The sequence below is a fragment of the Mus musculus genome, chromosome 6 (assembly GCF_000001635.26).
Source record: "Mus musculus strain C57BL/6J chromosome 6, GRCm38.p6 C57BL/6J".
Lineage (NCBI taxonomy): Eukaryota > Metazoa > Chordata > Mammalia > Rodentia > Muridae > Mus > Mus musculus.
This window is the reverse complement of record NC_000072.6, coordinates 113,402,424-113,423,266: the sequence shown is the minus strand read 5'-3', so window position 1 is coordinate 113,423,266 and position 20,843 is coordinate 113,402,424. Positions and strand designations below refer to the sequence as shown.

Below are 20,843 nucleotides of genomic sequence, written 5' to 3'. Positions count from 1 at the left end.
GTTACACACTCCACGTGACGCCAGACAGGAGAGCCACTTGTATTTCTATGATGTAATCCCAGTGTATAATCTACAGGAAACAGGCAGGAGGATTGATGCACGGTTGAGGACAGCCTGGTCTATATAGCATGTTCCAGGTCAGTTGGGGCTATGTAGGGTGACTCTGTCTCAAAAAAAAAAAACAAAAAGAACCAAAACTTTTAAGATTTCATACAGGGGGCTGGAGAGATGGCTCAGTGGTTAAACTCACTGGTTGTTCTACCAGAGGGCTGGGTTCCATTCCCAGCACGCTCACAGAGGCTCACAACTACCTGTAACTCCAGTTCCAGGCGATCTCACACCCTCATCGGGCTCACACATGGAATGCCTGCATCCAGGCAGACAAAACATTCATCAACAGAAAATTAAAAATTAAAAAAAAAAGATTATTACAGAGTGTGGCTACAGAGATTATCAGGTAAAGGTGCTTGCTGCCAAGCCTCATGACCTGGGTTTGGTTCCCAGAACCATGTTATAAGGAGGTCGCTGACTATTGAGAGAACCCTCTGGGCTGGCGAGATGGCTCAGCAGTTAAGAGCACTGACTGCTCTTCTAGAGGTCCTGAGTTCAAATCCCAGAAACCACGTGGTGGCTCACAACCACCCGTGATGAGATCTGACGCCCTCTTCTGGTGTGTCTGAAGACAGCTACGGTGTACTGACATATAATAAATAAATCTTTGGGATGGAGTGAGTGGAATTGACTGGAGGAAGTGGGGCCGACGGGAGTTATAAAACTAAATAAATCTAAGAGAGAAAGAAAGGAAGAAAGAAAGAAAGAAAGAAAGAGAGAAAGAAAGGAAGAAAGAAAGGTTGTTCTCTAACTCATGGGGTGGTGGTGGTGGTCGTGGTATATGCCTTTGATCCCAGCACTTGGAAGACGGAGGCAAGGTTCAAGGTCAGCCTGGTCTACAGAGCAAGTTCCAGGACTGCCAGAGCTAAACAGAGAAACCCTGTCTTGAGAAAAAAAAAAAAGTCTGGTGACTGCCACAAGTGTGTGTGTGTGTGTGTGTGTGTGTGTGTGTGTGTGTGTGTATACACATTGTATATGCACACACACACTCACCATAAATAAAATATTAAACAGTTCCAAAGAAAAATAATTGCTCATCTTCGTCAGTTACCTTTTTTTGGTTTTTGTTTTTTTTTTGTTTTTTCCAGACAGGGTTTCTCTGTATCGCCCTGGCTGTCCTGGAACTCACTTTGTAGACCAGGCTGGCCTTGAACTCAGAAATCTGCCTGCCTCTGCCTCCCGAGTGCTGGGATTAAAGGCTTGAGCCACCACGCCTGGCTAGGGTGGGGTTTTAAGGTAGACGTCAGAAAGGTGTGCAAAACAACTGCCGATGGAAGCCACAGCTGGGCCGGAGAATGTTTCACTTCCCTCAGCTGTTCCTTACTTTCCTGCTACATAGTAATAAAAGACCACGCCATCCCTTTCCCAAGTTGCAGGTTTTACAGATGCAAAGACACCTCCCCCGCAGGCCACCAGGATCTCCCAGGCATTCCAGAGCAACAGGTCCGTGGCCTTTACCGGATGCCTGGCTCCATATTATGTTTCTTTAGTCATCACAGGGGATGTGTGTGAATGGTCGCTCAGGTCTGAGTGCTTGGAAGACTGGGATAGTGAGCTCAGTTCATCTCTGGAACACCACAGTGCCACCAGTCAGGGCTGGCTGCACATCCTCACAGTCATTATGCCTTCCACCTACGTCTGTTTTCCATTGCTATAACAAAACACCTGAACCCAGTCTGCAGCTCGGTCATAGCGAGCTTGCCTAGCAAGTGTGGGGAGATCCGTCAGCCGCGATGAAGGAAGGATAGCAAACCACCATCTCGGAAAGTTGATAACATGCTTATCTTTGTTGGGTGGGGGACATGACTTGGTTTGAGGACACTTGCTGCTGAGTTCCATTCTCAGTGCCCGTGGGAAGCTCACGACTGCCCATAGCACCAGTTCTGGAGGATCCAATGTCCTTTTTCGGCCTTTTGGGGCACTTGTATACATGTGGCATATACTTACAGACAGACAGACACTTACATGTAAATAAAAAGAAAATACACACACGCAGAGTTTGTCTGGGTCACTGTTCTAGAGGCTGCAGAGTCCAAGAACATGAAGCCAGCATGTACCTAGCATATGTAGGGCCCTTTCTGGTGCACCCTAACATGGAGGGAGCAGACCCACATTGAGGGAGAGGGTTTCTTTTCTCTCCTCTCCTCCCTAGAAAGCTAAGCCATCATGGGGAACACCCCCTTCACATTCTTGTCTAACACTAATCACGCTGGTCTCCAAATACCATTGATATGAATTTGGAGGTTAACTTTCTCCCAGCTGAACTTGGGAGGTCACACCTGGGGTGAGAGCTGTGCAGGAGGCAGCCTCCCCCTCTAAATGAAGGGAGGGAAGGAGCATCGCACCCCTCTGATTCCCCCACCAGAATCCACAGGCTAGTACTGGAGTCCTTTCAGGAAGGCTCTCAGGCCTGGGAGCTTGGTGACAGATCCTCTTGCTCTTGCCTCGGTGGTGGGATTAAAGGTGTGTGCCACTATACCCCACTGCTTTTTAAAAAGAGACACTTTCGCCAGGCCTGGTGGCACATGCCTTTAATCCCAGCACTTGGGAGGCAGAGGCAGGCGGATTTCTGAGTTCGAAGCCAGTCTAATCTGGTCTACAAAGTGAGTTCCAGAACAGCCAGGGATATACAGAGAAACCCTGTCTCGAAAAACAAAACAAACAAACAAAAAGAGACTTTCTTTTTATTTTCAGTCATTATTTCTATTTCACTGTTTTTATTATGCGCATAAAATTGTTACTATCTTTTGTATTTTTTTTTGAGACAGGGTTATGTAGACCGATACTGGAATTAAAGGTCTGGTCTATTTTATTGCTAATTATGTACATATGTCTGTGTGTTTGGACAGGTGTTAAAGGAGGTTTTGAGTCCAAGGCTGTGGGTGCTGAAAACAACAGGCAATCCTGTTGTTTGTTCTGTTTTGTTTTGTTTTTTTGAGACAGGGTTTCTCTGTATAGCTCTGACTGTCCTGGAACTCATTTTGTAGCCCAGGCTGGCCTCGAACTCAGAAATCCGCCTGCCTCTGCATCCTGAGTGCTGGGATTAAAGGCGTGCACCACCATGCCCGGCAACAACAGGCAATCTTAACCAGTCTCCATTTTGTTTCATTTTACGCCCGTGTATTTTGTTTTTGAGACATACTGGCCAGGGTGGAACTCACAGCTTTCGTTTCTTTTTCTTTCTTTTTCTTTTTAGACTGGTTTTCTTTGTGTAGACCAGGCTTGTCTCAAACTCAGCTAACTACTTGCCTCTGTTCCAGGCATGCGCCACCACACCCAGCCTACCTTGATTTTCTTTTCATAGAGGGGCCTTGCGCATCTCCCAGGCTGGTCTCCAACCCAGTATCTGTGATCTTGTTCTTTGTGACCTACATACACGGTGCTGGGAATTGAACCCAGGACCTTGTGTAGCCTCTCTACCACCTGAGCCACAGCTTTGGGACCTTTTATGTCACAGGCTGTTACAATTTCAGACAGGTGTACTGACCGAAAGGCTGCATACCGGTCTTCACCTTTCTTCTCCCTCGGTTTTACAAGGGAGGGTTTCAGATTAAGGTTCCCCAAAATTGAAACGACAGTCTTCTCGACCCTTTTTATTCTAAGACACGTCCTCTACTTTGAGTAAATAACCCGCCTCGTGCCTCAGTTTTCCCAAAAGCCAGAACCCTAAATGGCACTTTTTCTTCTACAGGGGAGGCAAAGCCCGGATTCTCGCTCGTCTGAGCGCCCTCTGCCTTGATTGACAGCCTGCCTGACCAATCTACGCACGGAGGATGTACGGGAGGTGGGGTTGAGCTGTCCGTGGACACGCATGCGTACTGTGCTTGGTCCCCGGCAATGGGAGCCCTGAGAGTTTTGCGTTATGTCTCTATGATCTGGCGGCCGGAGCTGGGGTCTTGCGCACGGCAGAGGGATGCCGGCTTCGGCACCGAGGCCCGGTGATTATAACACTCCACTTCCGTGTATGGGGAGAGACTAGATCAAGGAGAGGGCAGGCATGAAATTCAGATCAGTACTTGGTTCTAAGCCGGACTATGTTGTGAGACCCGGCACTAGGTCATTGGACCTTTGAGCCTTGGTGCCTCTTTGGTAAAGTCTTGGGGGGTAGGTGGACTCCTGTCTGCTGAGCCCGGGAGTTCTAAGAAGAGGCTGGACTAGGCAGGGTGAGCAAGGGAGGGAGGTACAGGCTTCTACCATGTTTCTCAGGCGTCCGTCTCAACCTCACCGCTCCAGCAAGCACAAGGACCTAGTCGAGGACCAGCCCTTCCCGGGGCTGCTGAGGACGGAGAACCTCGGCCTGGAGGAGCTGGCTCATGTCCTGAGGGCAGCTGTGGTGGATCAGAAAGGTGAGGGGAGCCTGCTGCTCCTGTGCCTCCCCTGTTGCTGCAGGAGCCAGGCCAGCAGTCACATTCTTCCTAGCCTCACCATCACGAGGAGAGGTGTATACCTCACTCCTCCCTGTGTTCTGAGAGCAGCTGTAACAGAAGTTAACTATCAGAAAAAGCTTTGGGGTTAGTTATAGCTGGCCTCTGTAAGCGGCATGCCTCTTGGTTTCATAAGAGGGCTAGATGGCTGCTCTTGCAGAGAGGACCAGCAGTCAGCACCCACATGTTGCTTCACGACTGTATGTTCATGTAGCAGTGAGGGGCTTCACAGTTCTGGGATAAATATGGCCCCTGCCTTGCGAGATCCAGCGTCCTAATGTGAGAATTACTGAGCAATCGCTGCTGGCGTGGTAACCACACTTGTAATTCCAGAACTTGGGAGGTAGAGGCAAGGAGAATCAGGAGTTCAGGACCAGACTTAGCTGTGTAGTGAATTTGAGGCTGACTTGGTGTTTGAGCCCCCCTCCACCCGCAACAGTCAAGGACTGTAGGAGGGGCACACATTATACTGAGGTATGTTGGAGCCAATGGGAATGGAAGCCTGGAACTGCAGGTATGAAGGCTCCGAGGTACAGGGATTAGGAAGTGCTATTTAAAGTGGGGTTGGATTGTATAACCCCCACCCCCAACCCCACCCCCGAGGCTGCATGCAGACATGCTTCCCTGCTTTTGCTGACATCCATGAACTGTTTCAGGACCTCTGGTGACACTGAACAAGCCACAGGGTCTGCCTGTGACAGGTATGGGCATGGGCAGGGAGGAGGGCAAGGCTGGGGTAGAGATGGTTGGATGGCACGCTGGCAGCTTGTCCTCTTCCCTCCCAGGGAGACCAGGAGAGCTGACGCTGCTATCTGTGCTGCCGCAGCTGAGCCAGGCCCTGGGGCTCGAACACCAGGAGCTCCAGGTTGTGCGAGCACCTGGGAAGTAAGTGATAGTGTGGGGTGTATGTTACACCCACTGTAAGTAAAAGTCTTATTCAAATGCCTGATACATGGTAGGCCCTGGACATTGGTGTTAACTCTTAGCGCATTCGGCTCTCTCTCTTGAGGGAGAGAGAAAAGGCCTTATGACTTGTTTCTCAGGTCTGGATTCTAGTCCTGGTGTTTCTGTCCAGCCTTTAGTTGGGGATGGGGGTTATCCTTATTGTGTATAGTGTGTTTAGCCTGCATGTATGTCTATGCACCACAGTGTGTATCTGGTGCCCTCAGAGGCCAGAAGGCGGCATCTGATCTCGAATTGGAATCGCAGATAGTTGTGAGCCACCATGCGGGTGCTCAATGCTGGTCCTCTGCAAGAGCAGCCATCTAGAGCTCGTTTTCAAGACCAAGAGGCTTTATGTGATTTGTCCCCTTCTTCCAGGGAGGCCTCCGGACTTGTGCTCCTCTCCAGCTGTCCCCAGACAGCAAGCCGCCTGCAGAAGTTCTTTATCCACTCAAGGAGAGCACAGAGACCCACAGCCACCTACTGGTGAGAGGTGCAGGGTCACTCCCAGGACTGAGGGAAGGTCCCACCAGGCTGCTCTGAGACCTCCTTTCCCTTTCTTAGTGCTGTCACTGATGGCATCCCTGAGCCTTCAGAGGGGACAGTCTGCATGCCTCTGAAGATGGAACAAATGAATGACGTTGATCTTGTAAGTCAGAGACCACCAGGGAAGTGGTGTCCCTTCGGTTTTTGCCTTACAGAGGAGTCCAGGCTGTGCACCTGGGGTGGCTAGTTTTGCTGTCTCCTAACAGGCAAATGGCTGCTGCCATTGTGGAGGCCCTGTCCTACATCAACTGGCAACTGGCAGCAGGGGGTGGGGGGTGGTGCTCAACAAAGTCCTAGGGATGTGTTAAGTCATTCTTGACTGGTACCCTAGGCAGTCCCAGTGATGTCCCCATCTCGAAAGGACATCCAGGAAGGTGTCAAAAGGACCCTCAGCCGTTTCCATGTGATGGCCACAGGCCGTGGCTGTGCCCTGGTCCAGCTGCAGCCACTGACAGGTGGGTCTGCTGCGGGTTATGAGACCCGTGAGGAAGACAGTGCTTGACAACAGTCAGGGAGCATGTGGTGGACCCCAGGGGTATGTGAATGGGCTCAGCGGGAGGCAGCAGTTTTAGGTGCACACCCACAATCTGGCACTCAGCACACATCCTTATTGCTTCAGTTGCGTAGGGTTGAACCCTCAGGCTGGGCAGGTTGCCAGCTGCCATTGCTCTTACCTTCTCATGATCCTCTCTGGAGGCCGAGGTCATTTCATCTTACTTCTAGGGATGGGGGCAGTACTGCACAGCCAGGACAAGCAACTGCCTCCCAACCTCCCCCCCACCCACCCACCTTTTCAGTCTTCCCCAATCAGCTGCAGGTACACATGGCTCTACAGCTCTGTCCAATTCTTGGGGACCACACTTATGCTGCTCGTGTGGGCACCGTTCTGGGCCAGCGCTTTCTGTGGCCAGCCGAGACCACCAAGCCCCAGAGACAGGTAGGTCCCCTGTCCCATATGCCTGCTCTCTGTGGGTTTGGGGGGAACTGTGTCTCCCAGATATCATGCACATTTAGACTAGGAGGCAGCTGGCTTGGTGTCTAGGGCCACCTGTGTCCCTGCGGTTGCTGCATGGCTCAGGCCTCTTGTCCATGAGCTGGAGGTGGTGGAAGCTGACATTACAGGTCCTCACGTTCCACCATCCTTTCGAGCGTTTGTGCATCATTTCTTCCTCGTGTTGAGTCCAGTGAATGGGAGTGCAGCAGAAGTGGGCCTGGCTCTAGGCAGCCACTTGGGACTAAGACTATTGCTTTCTGGCCAGAAGGGGAGACTGGAGGTTTGTATGAGTTGGGGCTTTGAGGACCAGGTCTGTGTACCACTTCTCACATCCCATTGGCCAGAGGCTTAATCACATGGCTTCACTAAACACAAAAGAAGCTGAAGAAAACTCTGCCTGTCTGTAGAAAAAAAAACATTACTGCAGTTACAGATCAGGGAGGTCCTGCCGGTCTCCCTCCGTGTCCATGAGAGCGGAATGCTCCCTCTGGCTAGAACTTAGATGGCCACCGTCTTTCCCATCCCAGGTCCTGGATGAAGCCCTGCTCAGACACCTCCGCCTAAGTCCTTCCCAAGTGGCCCAGATGCCTTTGCACCTGCACCTTCACCGCCTCCTCCTCCCAGGCACCGGATCCAGGGACCCCCCTAGTGAACTTCTGGCACCCCTGCCCCCTTACTTCTCTCGGACCCTGCAGTGCCTTCGGCTCTCTCAACAGTAGACTGTGCCTGACCCCAGATGGAAAATAGGAAGAATAAGGCGAGTGGAGTTGGTGCTGAGCACAGCCAAGGCCCCTGGGCTCCTTGGTCTGACAAACTAAGATCAAATCCCAGAGAGGCCACGTGATTGCTGTGTGGCACTGGGCAGGTGACTTCTCTCTGGACTTAATAAAAGTTCTACCTCCTGGTCTGGTTTACCAGAAATGAGAAAGCAGATGTTTACCAAGGACTGTGCTCTCTGCTCAAGAGAACGGTGGCCAGGTCAGGAGGTGGCATCTGCTGTTCTCCTGGCCAGGAGGAGGTTTGCTTGGTTTTGAGACCAGGTCTGACCAGGGATCCCTGGCTGGGCTGGAGCTCAGAGATTTGCCTGCCTCTGCCTCCCGAGTGCTGGGATGACAGGCACGCACCACTGTACAGGCGTGAGCTCTTCTTACTTTGAAGAACATAGCTCACTGAACTTCAACACCCTTCTCCACTCACAACATGTTCACAGGCTACAGGTAGACACTGCTGTGGAGGACCAGCCAACCCTCCACAGGTAGGAAATGCCATGGTTCACTTGGGTTTGTTTCTTGGTCTTCCAGTTTTAGGTGGCTTGACTACCCCCCTCATGGAGGGAAGAAACAGACCTATACCCTCTAGAGAAGGGCTGAGGTTTAGGGAAAGTCCATATCTTGTCCTAATGGTCTAAGCCATTCTACCAGTCCAACTTGTCCTTGGGAGGAAGGTATCCTTGATGACTGGCCTTCCCCACACTACTATTTGCAAACCATGTCTCCTTGCTCAGACTCGGTCTCCTCTACTGTATAGGGCAGGCTCTCTCCCCTCAAATCCCCCCACACCCTAAGACTTCCCGAAGAGAAGGCTAATGCCCATCACTAGGGGATTGTGGGCCTTTGATAGAGCCTTGCCTCAATTATCCAAGCCAAGCCCAGAGAACTTTACTTGCTTTTTTTTTTTTTTAATTTGATGCTGGATCCAGAATAGGCCAGTGAAGATCAGAGCAGTGGTTTCTCTAGCCTCGCAGCCCCTATGAGCCTCAGGTTTTGGGACGCCAAAGTAAGAGTGAAGGGATTAGGGAGGCTCAGCCTCTTCTTGGGGTATGCCTCAGCCCTGGGTGTGCTGCCGAGTCTGGCCTTGAACTTGCCTTTGCCCTTGACTTTCCTGTGGGTGCTAGGAAGAAGTCCGGCTTCAAAGGGCAGAGGCCACGAGGCACTTCCAAAGTGGGGGCCTCGAAGGTGCTGGGGAATAGCAGCCTCGGCGTAAAGGAGGGGAGGAAGAGAGAGATGATCAGGTCTCTGTCTTGGAACAGGGTTCTGTGGAAGATAAGCCCTTCCCTGGTGCGCTGCTTGGTCTGGGTGCTGCCCTCTGTCTGTGCCCTTCTTCCCCGATCCCACCACTCAGCACTACCCGCCAGGTTGTGCAGCACAGCTCGAAGCCCACCTTTCCTGGTTTCAGCATGCTAGGTGCCAGCTTGAGATCAGGGTGAGGTGGGAAGGACATCAGAACCTTGGCAGTAGGAAGAGTCATCAAGGCCTTGCCTGTGGTTGACAGAGCCTTAGAGCCCACCAGCTGGTCATGTTGGAGTCTGAGGACCCGGCCCTGGGGTCGGTGCACACGGGGAGAAGGCAGCCAGGCCTTGGAATGGAGGCTAGGGAAGTGGAAAGGGGCTGTGGGAGAAGAGAAGCGTTGAGGGCTGGGCTGGGTTCCAGCCTGACCAGCTGTCCCACCGGGTATGTGCAGAGGTGGGGGAGTGGGAGGTGTGGGCAGACAGAGCCCCTCCCAGCTCCTCCAGAGGCAGTGGGAAGAACACAGGGTTGGGGGTCCAACAGACCTGGGTCTGCATCCCAGCTCTGCCCCTTCTGAGCTGTGCAACCTCGGGCAACGTCCTTAAACTTCCTGCTACCTCGGCTGGAAAATGGGGACAATAACACCTACCTCACTAGGGTGTTGTGAGGGCTAAGGGGGCGCAGGAAGGGCATGGTGGCAGTGCCTTTCTCCAGAGAAGAGTGAGGGCAAAGCTGGCTAAGGCAGCAGCAGAGGTCTGGACTCCCGGGACACGCACTCCAGGACCAAGACCTGGCATCTTGTGGTCTAACTGCCTGGCAGGGTGACTACTTTGGAATACTCATTTGCTTGTATATTTAAAAACACTTGGTGAGCAGTCTGATGCTTGCTATCACTCACTGTCTTCTGACAGGAGGGTAAGTCCAGACACTTGGGAGGAGCTTGGAGAGCAGGTAGCAATGGCCTTATGGGAGGGGCTTGGAGAGCAGGTAGCAATGGCCTTGTGGGAGGGGCTTGGAGAGCAGGTAGCAATGGCCTTGGGAGGATGGGGGTATTCGGGGAATGTGGTATTAGGCCAGGCCTCAGGCTGTGTGTGACCTGTTGAAAATGTGGCCCACCCTGATGTTTGGGGGCTCCCACTTCTGGAGGGTGAGGCAGACAGGGGCCGTGGCACTTTTTGCCTTGCCTTTCTTCCCCTTTCCGGAGACAGAGGCGACGGCCGCAGGTTCCGGCTTCTCGGTGTGCTCCAGGCTCTCGGCCCTAGCATTTTTCCTAGAAGCTGACCTGTGGGTAGGGGAGCCTGAGTCCTTGCTTTCCCCAGAGCCTTGCTGGGTCAGCAGATGAGGGAGTGATGAGCGGACCCCTGTCCGCCGATGACCCACGGGCACGGGCTTCTTGATGGTAGAGCCCTCCACTAGGAGCCGGATACCCACGTACTGAGGCACCTCCACAGCAGGCTGTGGACAGGAGAGAACAAGGCCGTCTCAGACACTAGTGCTGGAAATCAGGGCCCAAGGCACAGATATATGGAACCAATTTCCGGGGTGTCTGGTTAAGGGGCACATCTGAGAAGCAGGAAGCTCCTCCTATCTTCCAGAGATTTAGAGGACCTACGGTCACAGAGCCCTAGGGAGCCAGCAAAGCAGAGACCCACAGCCATGCAGACAAGCAAGGCAGCCTCTGCCCTGTGTTAGACTGCGAGTGGTTTCATGCCGTGGGCAGCCAGAGATGGACAGAACTGAGCCATGACTTCCTATGTGGAGATGAAATTTCCATTGTGAATACCAAGAAGAGGGAGGCATTGAACCTCGCTGTCCTCAGTGAGGCCTCTAAGGTCAGAGTATCTTTCTAAGGATATGAAAAGTTATAGGCCATACATAGTGAACCTCCAGGCATGGGTGCTGAGACCTGAACTTGGGTCCTCTTTAAGAGCAGTTAAAACTGCTGAGCCATCTCTCTAACCCAACTTTCTTTATAACTTACCCTGTCTATGGCAGTGGTTCTCAACTTTCCTAATACTGTGACCCTTTAACACAGTTCCTGATGGCATGGTGACACCCAACCATCAATTTATGTCATTGCCATTTTATAGTGGTAATTTTGCTAGTTATGAACCATAACTATCTGACATTCAGGTTGGTCTTAGGAGACCCCTGTAAAAGGATCATTTGACTCCCAAAGGGGTTGCAACCACTGGTCCATGGCCTATGTTGTTAGCAACAGAAAATGGACTGATAGACAAAGTAATTAGTAATTTGGGGGCAGGGGACAGTGTTGAGGTAGATAAAGGTACTTGCTGAATTCAGTCCCCAAGACCCATGAAGTAGAAGGGGAGAACCGACTCTCACAGGTTGTCCTCTGACCTCCAGACCTCCACTTGTGTGTCATGGCATGTGCAAACACACACATATACAAACTCAAACACACTAAGTAATATAATAATAATAATAATAATAATAATAATAATAATAATAATAATAATAATAATACTAATAATAATAAAAGGATGACAGCCACCTTAGCCCAAGGTCAAATTTGGCATCAGGAATTAGGAGAGAGTCTGCCAGGTGTGCCTTGTGACAGTCCAATGAGGTGTCCAGCATCATCATCACTTAAGTGGGAGAAGGGGGCTTTGGGGTTTTGCCAAAAATGTCTACCCTGAACCTCATCAAGTTGTTAACCTATTTCCTACTTTATAGGAGAGTCAGAAAACAGACTGAGCTGAACAGCACAAGGAGACAATCAGATAAGACAGAATGTGGGACAGAGCTCCTGGCTGGCCAGCCTGGCCTCCAGAGGTAGGATGCCAAGGAGTAAAGAGTGTAGCTGTCCTAGATCAAAGGAGATCAGAGAGACAAAGCTACTAGTGTGCCCACCCTAGGTGCATACTGGCCTCAGAAACTGATCAGTAATAAAAGATGTCTGCGGACAAAGGACATCGGAAAAAGGCCGGGCTCAATCTTCCCAGGCATCCAGCCATGCAGGTTTTTGTTTATTCTGAAACAAGGGTTCATGTAGCTCAGGTTGGCTTCAAGCTCACTATATAGCCAAGGGTGACCTTAAACTCCCGATCCTCCTGCCACAGTGCTGGGGTTTCAGGTATGTGTTTGATGCCTTGTGAGAATTCCGGTCGATTTTGAATGGCAAGGACTGCATCTTTCCCTTTCCTCTGCCCTCTTCCACAATGGCGCTGTTTGTTTGTTACGGGGTCTCACTGTAAAGTCCCAGCTGAATTGACATTGGCTATGTAAGCCAGCCTTGCTGTGAACTTGTGTATTACAGGTGTATATGTACACCTGCTTATATTTCCTTCTTTATGGTTTTTAAAACTGGAGCTACTACCCAATAGTACTACACATGCCTAGCGTGCAGGGCCCTGAATTCCATCCCTAACACCTAGAGATAATGTCCTTAACAGAAACTACACCCTCTTGTCAGCATGTTATTCTAACACTGTGGTTCTCAGCCTTTCTAAGGCTTGAATACAGATCCTCATCTCGTGATGACCCCCCCAACCATAAAATTATTTTCATTGCTACTCCATAATTGTAATTTTTCTCCAGTTTGAATTGTAATGTAAATATATGATATACAGGATGGTCTTAGGTGGCACTTGTAAAAAGGTCATTTGACTCTCCAAAGGGTCCGAGGAGCAGTCTATGGGTTTGGACTCAGGTCATGTGGTCAGTATTCTACTTTCCTGTAGCAGACCTAGGCCTTCATCCTAGCTGGAAGACTCCTACTTAAAAATTGCTCTCAGAGTTCAGAAACTCTTAAAAACATTCTTTTAAAGTTGCATTTGTATGATTGTTGTTTTGAAATAGGGTCTCACTCGAAAGCCCAGGCTAGCCTGGAACTCACTGTGTAACCCAAACTTCCCTTGAACTCAAAGTAACCCCTTTTGCTGCCTCCTGAATACTAGGAGGGAGAAAGCTGAGTCCTACAAGTCTAGCTGTGATGGCTAATCTGCATCATCATCTAGGACCGGAAAGCCTGGGATATTTACAAAGCATGCCCCTGAGGTGTCTCTAGAGCCCCCAGAGGGCTTTGGCCTATTGACTGACTCCTCATTGGTGGATTTAGAACTCTGATAAACTGCTGGGAGACTGCAACACTGGGGAGAATGGGGCTTGGTTAGTTAGTTTATTTCCAAGCTGGGTGTCATGACTCTTCCCTATAATCTTAGTACTTGGGAAGCTTGAAGCAGGAGAAAATGCCATGAGTTTTAGGTTAGCCTGGGCAACAGTGTAAGTTCCTGGCCAGTCTAGGCTATCCAGAGTAAGTCCCTGTCTCAAAAACAAAACAAAACAAAACAACAACAACAACAACAACAACAAAAAACAATGTTTTTGGCTGATTAAAAAAAATTCCTATACTTATTATAAATAAGCAAGATCAAATCTGTTTCTGGAAAAAGAGGACTACTATAATAATTATTCTAACAACAGACACGAGTAACGGACTCTCGACAGGCCTTGCAGTTGATGGGGTTCCCTTCAGCCTTACTGGGCAGGCACAGTAGGAGTTGAAGCTGTCCTTCCTGTCTTCTGTCTAGGTTCCCCAGCAAAGCCCCGAGGCAGATCAAACCACTCTGTTCTCACAGCACACTAAGGAGGAGCCAGTTGCAGTCTTACTATACAGGAAATGAGGCTACCTAGAGGCTTGGAATTGCAATTGGAGGCTGAGGAGGTCGCAGAGCCTCTGAAAATATCTATGAATATGGACTCAGCATTAATGACCCTCAGACCTGACTGTAACCTCCAGTTCACAGATGAGTCAGACCAGAGGAAGTGTCTGTTTTAAGACACCTGTGGGGGTCAGGATAGAAACCCAGGTCTTGAGCTATGTCTCACACCAGATCCCAGGACCGTGAGGCTGCTTGTGGGAGGTGCTGGAGCATCTTACCTGCTTATAGATGAGCTCAAAGGCTCCCGTATCACAGCTGCGGTCCAGGCGCCGGTCGATGACCACACGCAGGGTATCTGCCTGCACACCGGCACAGAGGCGGGCAGTGACAGCCGTGGAAGGTGCCATGGTGGGGCTGGCATTGATTTCAATCAACCAGGGCTGGAAGTCTTCCCCAAACACAAAGTCTGCCCCATAGAGCTCAAAGCTGGCCTTCCGGCACTGCACGTTATCTTGGGAGGTCTGCAGGGCATGGATCACAGCAGCCTTCATGCCTGGCACGATGACGCTGGACCAGGCCTTTGGGGCATCTACCTCCTGCAAGTGGGCCTGAAACCTCTGGCTGGACCACATGTTATCTGGGGGCAGCATCGGGTGCCGGTGACAGGAAGCCTCCAAGTGTCTCTGGATGGAGTTGTTACACAGGTGCACAGAGCTAGAACAGGACAGAGAGTCTGACTCAGGCCTGGAGCCCTGCACCAACTTCAGGGCTTCAGACAAAGTCCTGGGTTGGCCATTTTAGTGAGCTTAACTGAGCTGGGCCTCTGTTGAAAGATCAATAGTGTGCCCTGCCCAACTCCCACCCCATTTGCCTAAGGCCAGGACTCAGAACACTCAAGTGTTGCAGATGGGCCTTGTGCTTTGAGCCTGCTCCCAGTTCACTCCGTGTGTGGCAGGGAAAAGATCAGGAGAGAATGACCCTGAATCATGAAAGGGTGGTCAAACCCCAGCTTCACCAGTGACTAGCTGGGAGATCCCAGGCAAACCATTTAACCTGTTCTACCTCACGTCTCTAAAATGACAACAATCCACCACTTCATTGTGTTTTAGAGAGGACTGTGATACAACCAAGCAAGAACACTAATGGCATGTGAAGCACTTAATTATAAACAGCTACGTTGTACTGCTGTTCTGGTCTCCAGATGTGGAAACAGGCCGCCCTTCTTCTTTGAGATGGTTTCACATAGCCCAGGCCAGATTTGAATTCACCAGGTAGCTGAGGATGACAGTCTACCCTGCCTCCACCTTCCAAGTGCTGGCATCACAGGTAGCCACTAATGTACCTGGCTTGAATTTGGCTGTCTTGGTCTCCCAAGTTCTGGGATTACAGTTAATGTACCTGGCTTGTTTCATCTTGAGAGTGGACTCTCACTATATAGCCCAGTCTGTCCTTAAACTCAAAATCCTCCTGACTCAGCTTCCCAAGTGCTGGGATCACAGACCTGGACCACTGTGCCCTGCTAGGAACAGAGGCTTAAGTAGTTTTTCACTTCTCCAGAGGCACTCAGCTTGATGCTGCAGGGATGAAATTTGAACCCAGGTTTCTTCTTATCCCACAAACAAACCACAAGCTGCCTTTCCTCTCTCAAGTTCATCTTAGTCTGCCTTTTACCTAGAGCTCTATTTTCTTTGTAACATGGATCACCTTCTACCCCAGTGGTTCTCAACCTCTGGGTTGTGACACCTTTTCACAGGGGTCACCTAAGACCATCAGAAAACACAGATATTTATATTATAATTCGCAACAGCAGCAAAATTAGTAGCAACAAAAAAGAAATTATAGTCAGGGGTCACCACAACATGAGGAACTATATTAAAGAGTGGAAGCATGAGAAAGGTTGAGAACGACCCTTCTAGCCTGTTAGCCATAGTTACTCAGGCGCATTGCTAAGATGTAAGCCCTTGAGATCTGGAATCTTGTTTTGTTTATTCCTATATCCCAAGGGCACTCTACAAGCTCCTACAGGGTGGAAGGATGGTGTGATGGTGTGTGTGAGTGTGAGTGTGTGTGTGTGTAAAGCCTGCTTCACTGCCTGCAGTCTGTGGTCTGAAATCTAGCCTGGATCTAAGAGTTCACTGTTCTGTTCATCTGCTGACCTCCACACTAGACTGGATAGTCAGGGGAGGAGGGTGGACTCACTTGTCCAGGTTCTTCAGGGAGAAGGGCTGTGTGGAGAAGCGAATGTAGCTGTCTCGGTAGAACCACACGGTGAGTGGGTTCCAGTCAGTCACCAGGAACCACTGTCTCAGGTCAAACTTGGTGCCGAAGATAAGCAGGGGCCGCTCAATGTACTTCTGCACGATCCACTTGCCATCCTTCATGAGCATGGGGTTGCAGTCCACCAGCTTCAGCATCTCATCCAGGCGGTTCATGCACATAATCCCTGGGGGGAACCAGGCAGTCAGGGACCAAGAGCTCAGGCTGTGGTCAGAAGTGACAAAGGACCGCGGGTGTCCCTCATCCACACAGAATCCAGCTGAACCTTAAGGCTTCCCCTGTCCCAAGTCAGAACCATCTTCCCTCTAGCAAAGCAAAGCACTTAAATAATTTTCTAATTATCGTTTAATACACTCTGTTTTGCTATCTACAGTAAAACTGTAACTGGGGGTTGGGGGCTGGAGAGCTGGCTCGGCATTACGAGCACTTGCTGTTCTTGCAGAGGAACCCAGCATTCATGTGGCATAACTCCATGGGGGCTCTGGCGCCCTCTCCTGGTCTCCACGGGCAGCGAGCACACACACCGTGCACATAAATACAAGCAGGCAAAGCACGTACACATAAAATTAAAAAATAAAGAGCAAGATGGCTCAGTGGGTGAAGGCACTTGTCACCAAGGCTGATCACCTGACTTCGGTTCCCAGAACCTGCACAGTGTAAGTTGTCCTCTGATATTCTTGTGCACACACAATGTAGAAACATCTAGATAGTGCTGACTGGGTCGTCCATTCCTTTCCTGCGGTAATTAGGAGACCAGGGAACGGGAAGGCACCCAAGGTGGAGCTGGCTGCCGTGGCAGACCCTCTGGAGCTTTCTGGGTTCCACACCTGTCTGTGTTTGCTCTCATGGGCTCCTACGGAGCTTGGCGACGCTGTGGGATGAAGCTCGGCAGGGGACACCTCACCTGTTACTCATTACCTGTGCAACCAACTCTGGCTACAGCTTTCACACAGCCAAGGGCACATGTATCCTTTTTCCTTCTTTATGCTTTTCTCATTTCCCTTCTCTCTACTTCTTCCTGAGACAAGGTCTCACTATGTAGCTCTGGCTATCTTAGAACTCAGTATATAAACCAGGCTGGCCCTGCCTCTCTCCCTCTCTCCTCCTCTCCCTCCTTGCCTCCCCAGTGCTGGGATTAAAGGCTTGCGCCACCACACCCAGCTTGCTTTCCCACTCCTTTTTCCCCCTCCTTTTACTTATTTTGTGGCAGGGTCTTATGTAGTCCAGGCTGGCCTTATGCTTATTGTGTAGCCAAGGCTAGCCTTGAATGATGCTTTTGCTTCCTCTTGGGATTATAATCAAGGGCCGGGGCACAGATCCACTTTCCCTTTTCCTTAGGTTTCTGTCTCATGTGTATGAGTGTTTTCCATATGTCTGTTTTGTGGATCTCCTGGAAGTGGAGCTACACCGTGTTTGCTCGCTTTATGACACTTCACTCACATGCAGACTTTTCAATGAAGAATACCATTACAAGTTTCCTGTCTATTTCTTGGGAAGCCCTCTTCAGTCTTTAAAAAGGTGGGGCTGATGCTGGCCTCCCTGTGCACGCAGTGGATGCACTGATGTGATTGAATAAAGGCAAGGACCAGAGAACATCTTACCGGAAGTGAGAGGCAGAGCAGCCATGTGGGTGGGGTGGCCACCTGATCCAGCCCTGTGCTGAACAGGAGGCATGAGCCGCTTTTAGACTTTAGCTGCCAGGAACGCCCTGGTGCCATCCCCATTTCACAACTGAGAAAACTGAGATTCAGAGAGGCAAACTGACTTGTTCAACGTCACACAAGCATACTATTAATAGAGCTGAGATTCAAACCCGTAGTGGGACAGATTAGCCTCCTTGGCTTCTAGTAGTAGATAAAGGTACTGAGACTGGAAGAAGAGGTTGTTCCCCCACCTCGGCCTCGGGACTTGGCTCCGGGCTTCACGATCCAGATGTTCCGATCCCCCTCCATGTCTAACTGGGGTACCACGTTCTGAAGCTGCTGTAGGATGTCTTCACAGCGCTGGACTTGGACCTCCAGGTATCTGAGCTCTGCCCCTTCACTGTGTGGAGACAGTGGGACTTGGGGAGGGTGGGGCCTGGGGCCAGATGAGAGGATAGGAAACTAGGAGACACAGTCCCACCCGACCCCAGCTGTGCTCTAACCTGCCTTGCTCATGCCTGCCCCTGAGACACCTAACCTATCCAGACCATACCCCACCCCAATTCTCCATGCCTCCTTCATTCCTAATGAGGACAGGCAGCACTCACTGAGCCCAGCACCCTGGCGAGGACTTCCCATTGTTCTGGTTCATCCTCTCAGTAGCCTTCTAGGGAATTATTAACTAGCCTTTCTTGGGGAAATGCTAGCTGAAGCTGGGGGCATTAAGGGACCTTCCCAAGGCTACACACCAGGTGGAATGACTGAGCACCCTAAGGTGCTTTCAGAGGCCGGCCCTCCTAATCTGGACTTAAGGCTGGCCGAAGGTCAGTCCCTTCTTAGCCTAAGTCTGCTCAGGCCTCACCAGGATTTCTCTCCCACCACACACCCTCCCACACCACACATCCATTTGTCCAGTTACTGCCTGCCCTCGCCTACTGGCCTTTCTACTGTGTGGAGCCAGGGCTTGAGACCAAGGCCAGCTAGGCTGAGCACACATGTCCTCTGGGCTGCAAGCTGAGCCAGCAGGGCCAGCTTCTGTGGGGTTTGCCCTCTGCTGTATCTCCCTCTCCCACACCACCCGCCACTCAGCAGGTGCTCGCCAAGTCTGTCGACTGAATGGTTTGACTGTGTAAGCTGGGAAGAATTTGGCATACAGGGGTTCACAGGAAAGGGGGGACCCTGTTCCCTACAGGATGGAGAGTATCCTCAGCTATAATTCATACACTGTCCCAGATGGCTGCCTCCCCTGGGTGCTAACCTCACTTTACCACCTTGACCTCCACCGTAGCTTTCTTCTTATGAGAAACATCAAGAACAAAAGTGACCAGACAAAGGGGTGCAGAGGGCTCTGGGGACACTCCCTACAGACAAAGGGGTGCAGAGGGCTCCGGGGAACACTCCCTACAGACAAAGGGGCTCAGAGGGCCCTGGGGGACAGTCCCTAGCTCCTGATGAGCCTTCCTACAGTAAACCTGCACAGAGGCTCTGGGAAACTGTCACTTAGGAGTGACAAGAGTCCAGGGAATTTAAAAATCTCCATTCAGTGTGATTTTATATTTAGGGGTAACAAAACCATTTTTTTATGAAAGTTACCTTCATAAAAGGTTGGTAAGGAATGGTCGTTTTTTATTTTTATTACTTTAAATTGTGTGTGCATGTGTGTGTGTGCGTGCGTGCGTGCGTGTGCGCACGCCTACAGACTCCAGAGGCAGTAGGCCTCTTGGAACTGGAGTTACACATGACTGTGAGCTGCCTGTGTGGGGGCTGGGAAACAAATGCAGGTCTCTGAAAAAACAGTTCGTGCTCCCAAGTGCCAGGTGTCCCTCCAGTTCACTGGGGCTTGTACTTTTGGTTGGTTTTAGTTTTTCCAGACAGGGTTTCTCTGTGTAGCCCTGGTTGTCCCCAAACACACTCTGTAGACCAGGGTGGCCTCAAATTCAGAGATCCGCCTGCCTCTGCCTTCTGAGTGCTGGGACTAAACTGCCAAGCTTCGCATGGGCTTGTTTCAAAACAGCAGAGATAGCTGGAGAGATGGCTCAGTGGTTAAGAGCACTGATTGCTCTTCCAGAAGTCCTGAGTTCAAATCCCAGCAACCACATGGTGGCTCACAACCAACTGTGATGGGATCTAATGCCTTCTTCTCTGGTGTCTCTGAAGAGAACAATGGTGCACTCATATACATAAAATAAATAAATAAACCTTTTTTAAAAAATGGATGAGAAAGTGCTAATGTGTTGCTAAAGGAGTCACTTGCCTGAGTACACCTGTGGGAACTTTTGGGGGAAGGGTTTGTGTGAGATAAGAGCTTGCTATTAGCCCAAGCTGGTCTTGAACTTTCAGTGATCTCCCTGCCTCAGTCGCCTGAATGCCAGCCACCCTGTCTGCTCTTATTTGCTTTCTGAGGGTTTTATGTGACTCTGACTTTTGGGAGATTCTCAACAGCCTCTACACTGGAAATAAAAATGATCTTTGATAACTCTTAGTTTAAGAAAGCTGAGCCCAGCCAGGCAGTGGTAGCACATGCCTTTAATCCCAGCACTTGGGAGGCAGAGTTCATAGCCAGCGTGGTCTACAGAGCGAGTTCCAGAACAGGCAGAGCTACAGGGTGAGACCTGTTCTCAAAAAATAGCTCTTGTTCTCTTGCTTCCCTCTTGCTTCTCTCTTGCCCTCTTGGACTCTTCCCTTCCCCCCTCCTTTCCCATTCCCTTCCCCTCTCTCTCCTCGTGTTCATGGCCGGCCTCTACTTCTCTACTCTCTTCCTCTCTCTGCCTTTCTCTGTCTCTTCTACCCTCTTAACTCCCCTCCCCAGGCCCTGAATAAACTCTCTTCTATACTAGAGAGAGAGAGAGAGAGAGAGAGAGAGAGAGAGAGAGAGAGAAGCCCGACAACCTGAGTTCACTCGTGTTAACACAGGAGAGAAACAACCTCACAAGGTTGTCCTCTGATCCCCATAGCACACCTTCACTCTCATGCACACCAATTAAAAGAAAAGAAAGCTTACCTTGGGACTAGGGTATAGCTCACTTAGTAAAGCACTTGCCTAAACCTGGGGCCCTGACTTCTACCCCATCACTGTGAAAATGATAAGTGGCTTTATGCTTCCTGGCACTAAGGGGAAAGTTTAAGGTAACCTAGGTAACCCTGTCATCTTCTGCTATTTATAAAGATCCTAGTTGTTTGCTGCAGCTGTGGGTCTCCTGAGTCCATCATTTATCCAAAGACCCTTCAATGTGTTTCATTCCGTTAACACCGCCCTACTTGAGACCCTTAGTGCT

The 20,843-nt window shown here is 50.4% G+C and overlaps 2 protein-coding genes across 3 annotated transcripts in view; one reads left to right on the top strand and one right to left on the bottom strand.

Moving 5' to 3' along the window:
* Positions 1-3,918: 3,918 nt before the first annotated feature.
* Rpusd3 (RNA pseudouridylate synthase domain containing 3) lies at positions 3,919-7,948 on the top strand. Of its 2 annotated transcripts, none has more exons than NM_001346511.1 (9): positions 3,919-4,049; positions 4,318-4,457; positions 5,192-5,236; positions 5,321-5,420; positions 5,856-5,963; positions 6,042-6,126; positions 6,355-6,478; positions 6,835-6,960; positions 7,545-7,948. In NM_001346511.1, the coding sequence occupies exons 1-9, from the start codon at positions 3,949-3,951 to the stop codon at positions 7,553-7,555; spliced, it is 840 nt and encodes a 279-aa protein (NP_001333440.1). In that variant the 5' UTR covers positions 3,919-3,948; the 3' UTR covers positions 7,556-7,948. The 2 variants fall into 2 exon arrangements, with proteins under 2 accessions (NP_001333440.1, NP_001028376.1); NM_001033204.1 differs by having other exon boundaries at positions 3,927-4,049; positions 6,821-6,960.
* Positions 7,949-8,674: 726 nt separating this feature from the next.
* Positions 8,675-20,843, bottom strand: part of Ttll3 (tubulin tyrosine ligase-like family, member 3) — a 25,333-nt gene continuing 13,164 nt past the window's right edge. Inside the window, exons 9-13 of the mRNA NM_133923.7 lie at positions 17,820-17,968; positions 15,848-16,091; positions 13,927-14,362; positions 10,208-10,478; positions 8,675-9,404 (exon numbers count right to left, since the gene is read on the bottom strand). Coding sequence (NP_598684.4) covers positions 9,025-9,404; positions 10,208-10,478; positions 13,927-14,362; positions 15,848-16,091; positions 17,820-17,968 — 1,480 coding nt within the window. The 3' untranslated portion in view covers positions 8,675-9,024. The remainder of the gene's footprint in view (positions 9,405-10,207; positions 10,479-13,926; positions 14,363-15,847; positions 16,092-17,819; positions 17,969-20,843) is intronic.

Excerpts from the sequence above, each read along its gene's own strand:
- Rpusd3 (NM_001033204.1), top strand. The coding sequence starts at position 3,949 with ATGGGAGCCCTGAGAGTTTTGCGTTATGTCTCTATGATCTGGCGGCCG. Across the intron at positions 5,237-5,320 it reads ACAGGGTCTGCCTGTGACAG|GGAGACCAGGAGAGCTGACG; the intron begins GTATGGGCATGG and ends CTTCCCTCCCAG. Across the intron at positions 5,421-5,855 it reads GTTGTGCGAGCACCTGGGAA|GGAGGCCTCCGGACTTGTGC; the intron begins GTAAGTGATAGT and ends CCCTTCTTCCAG.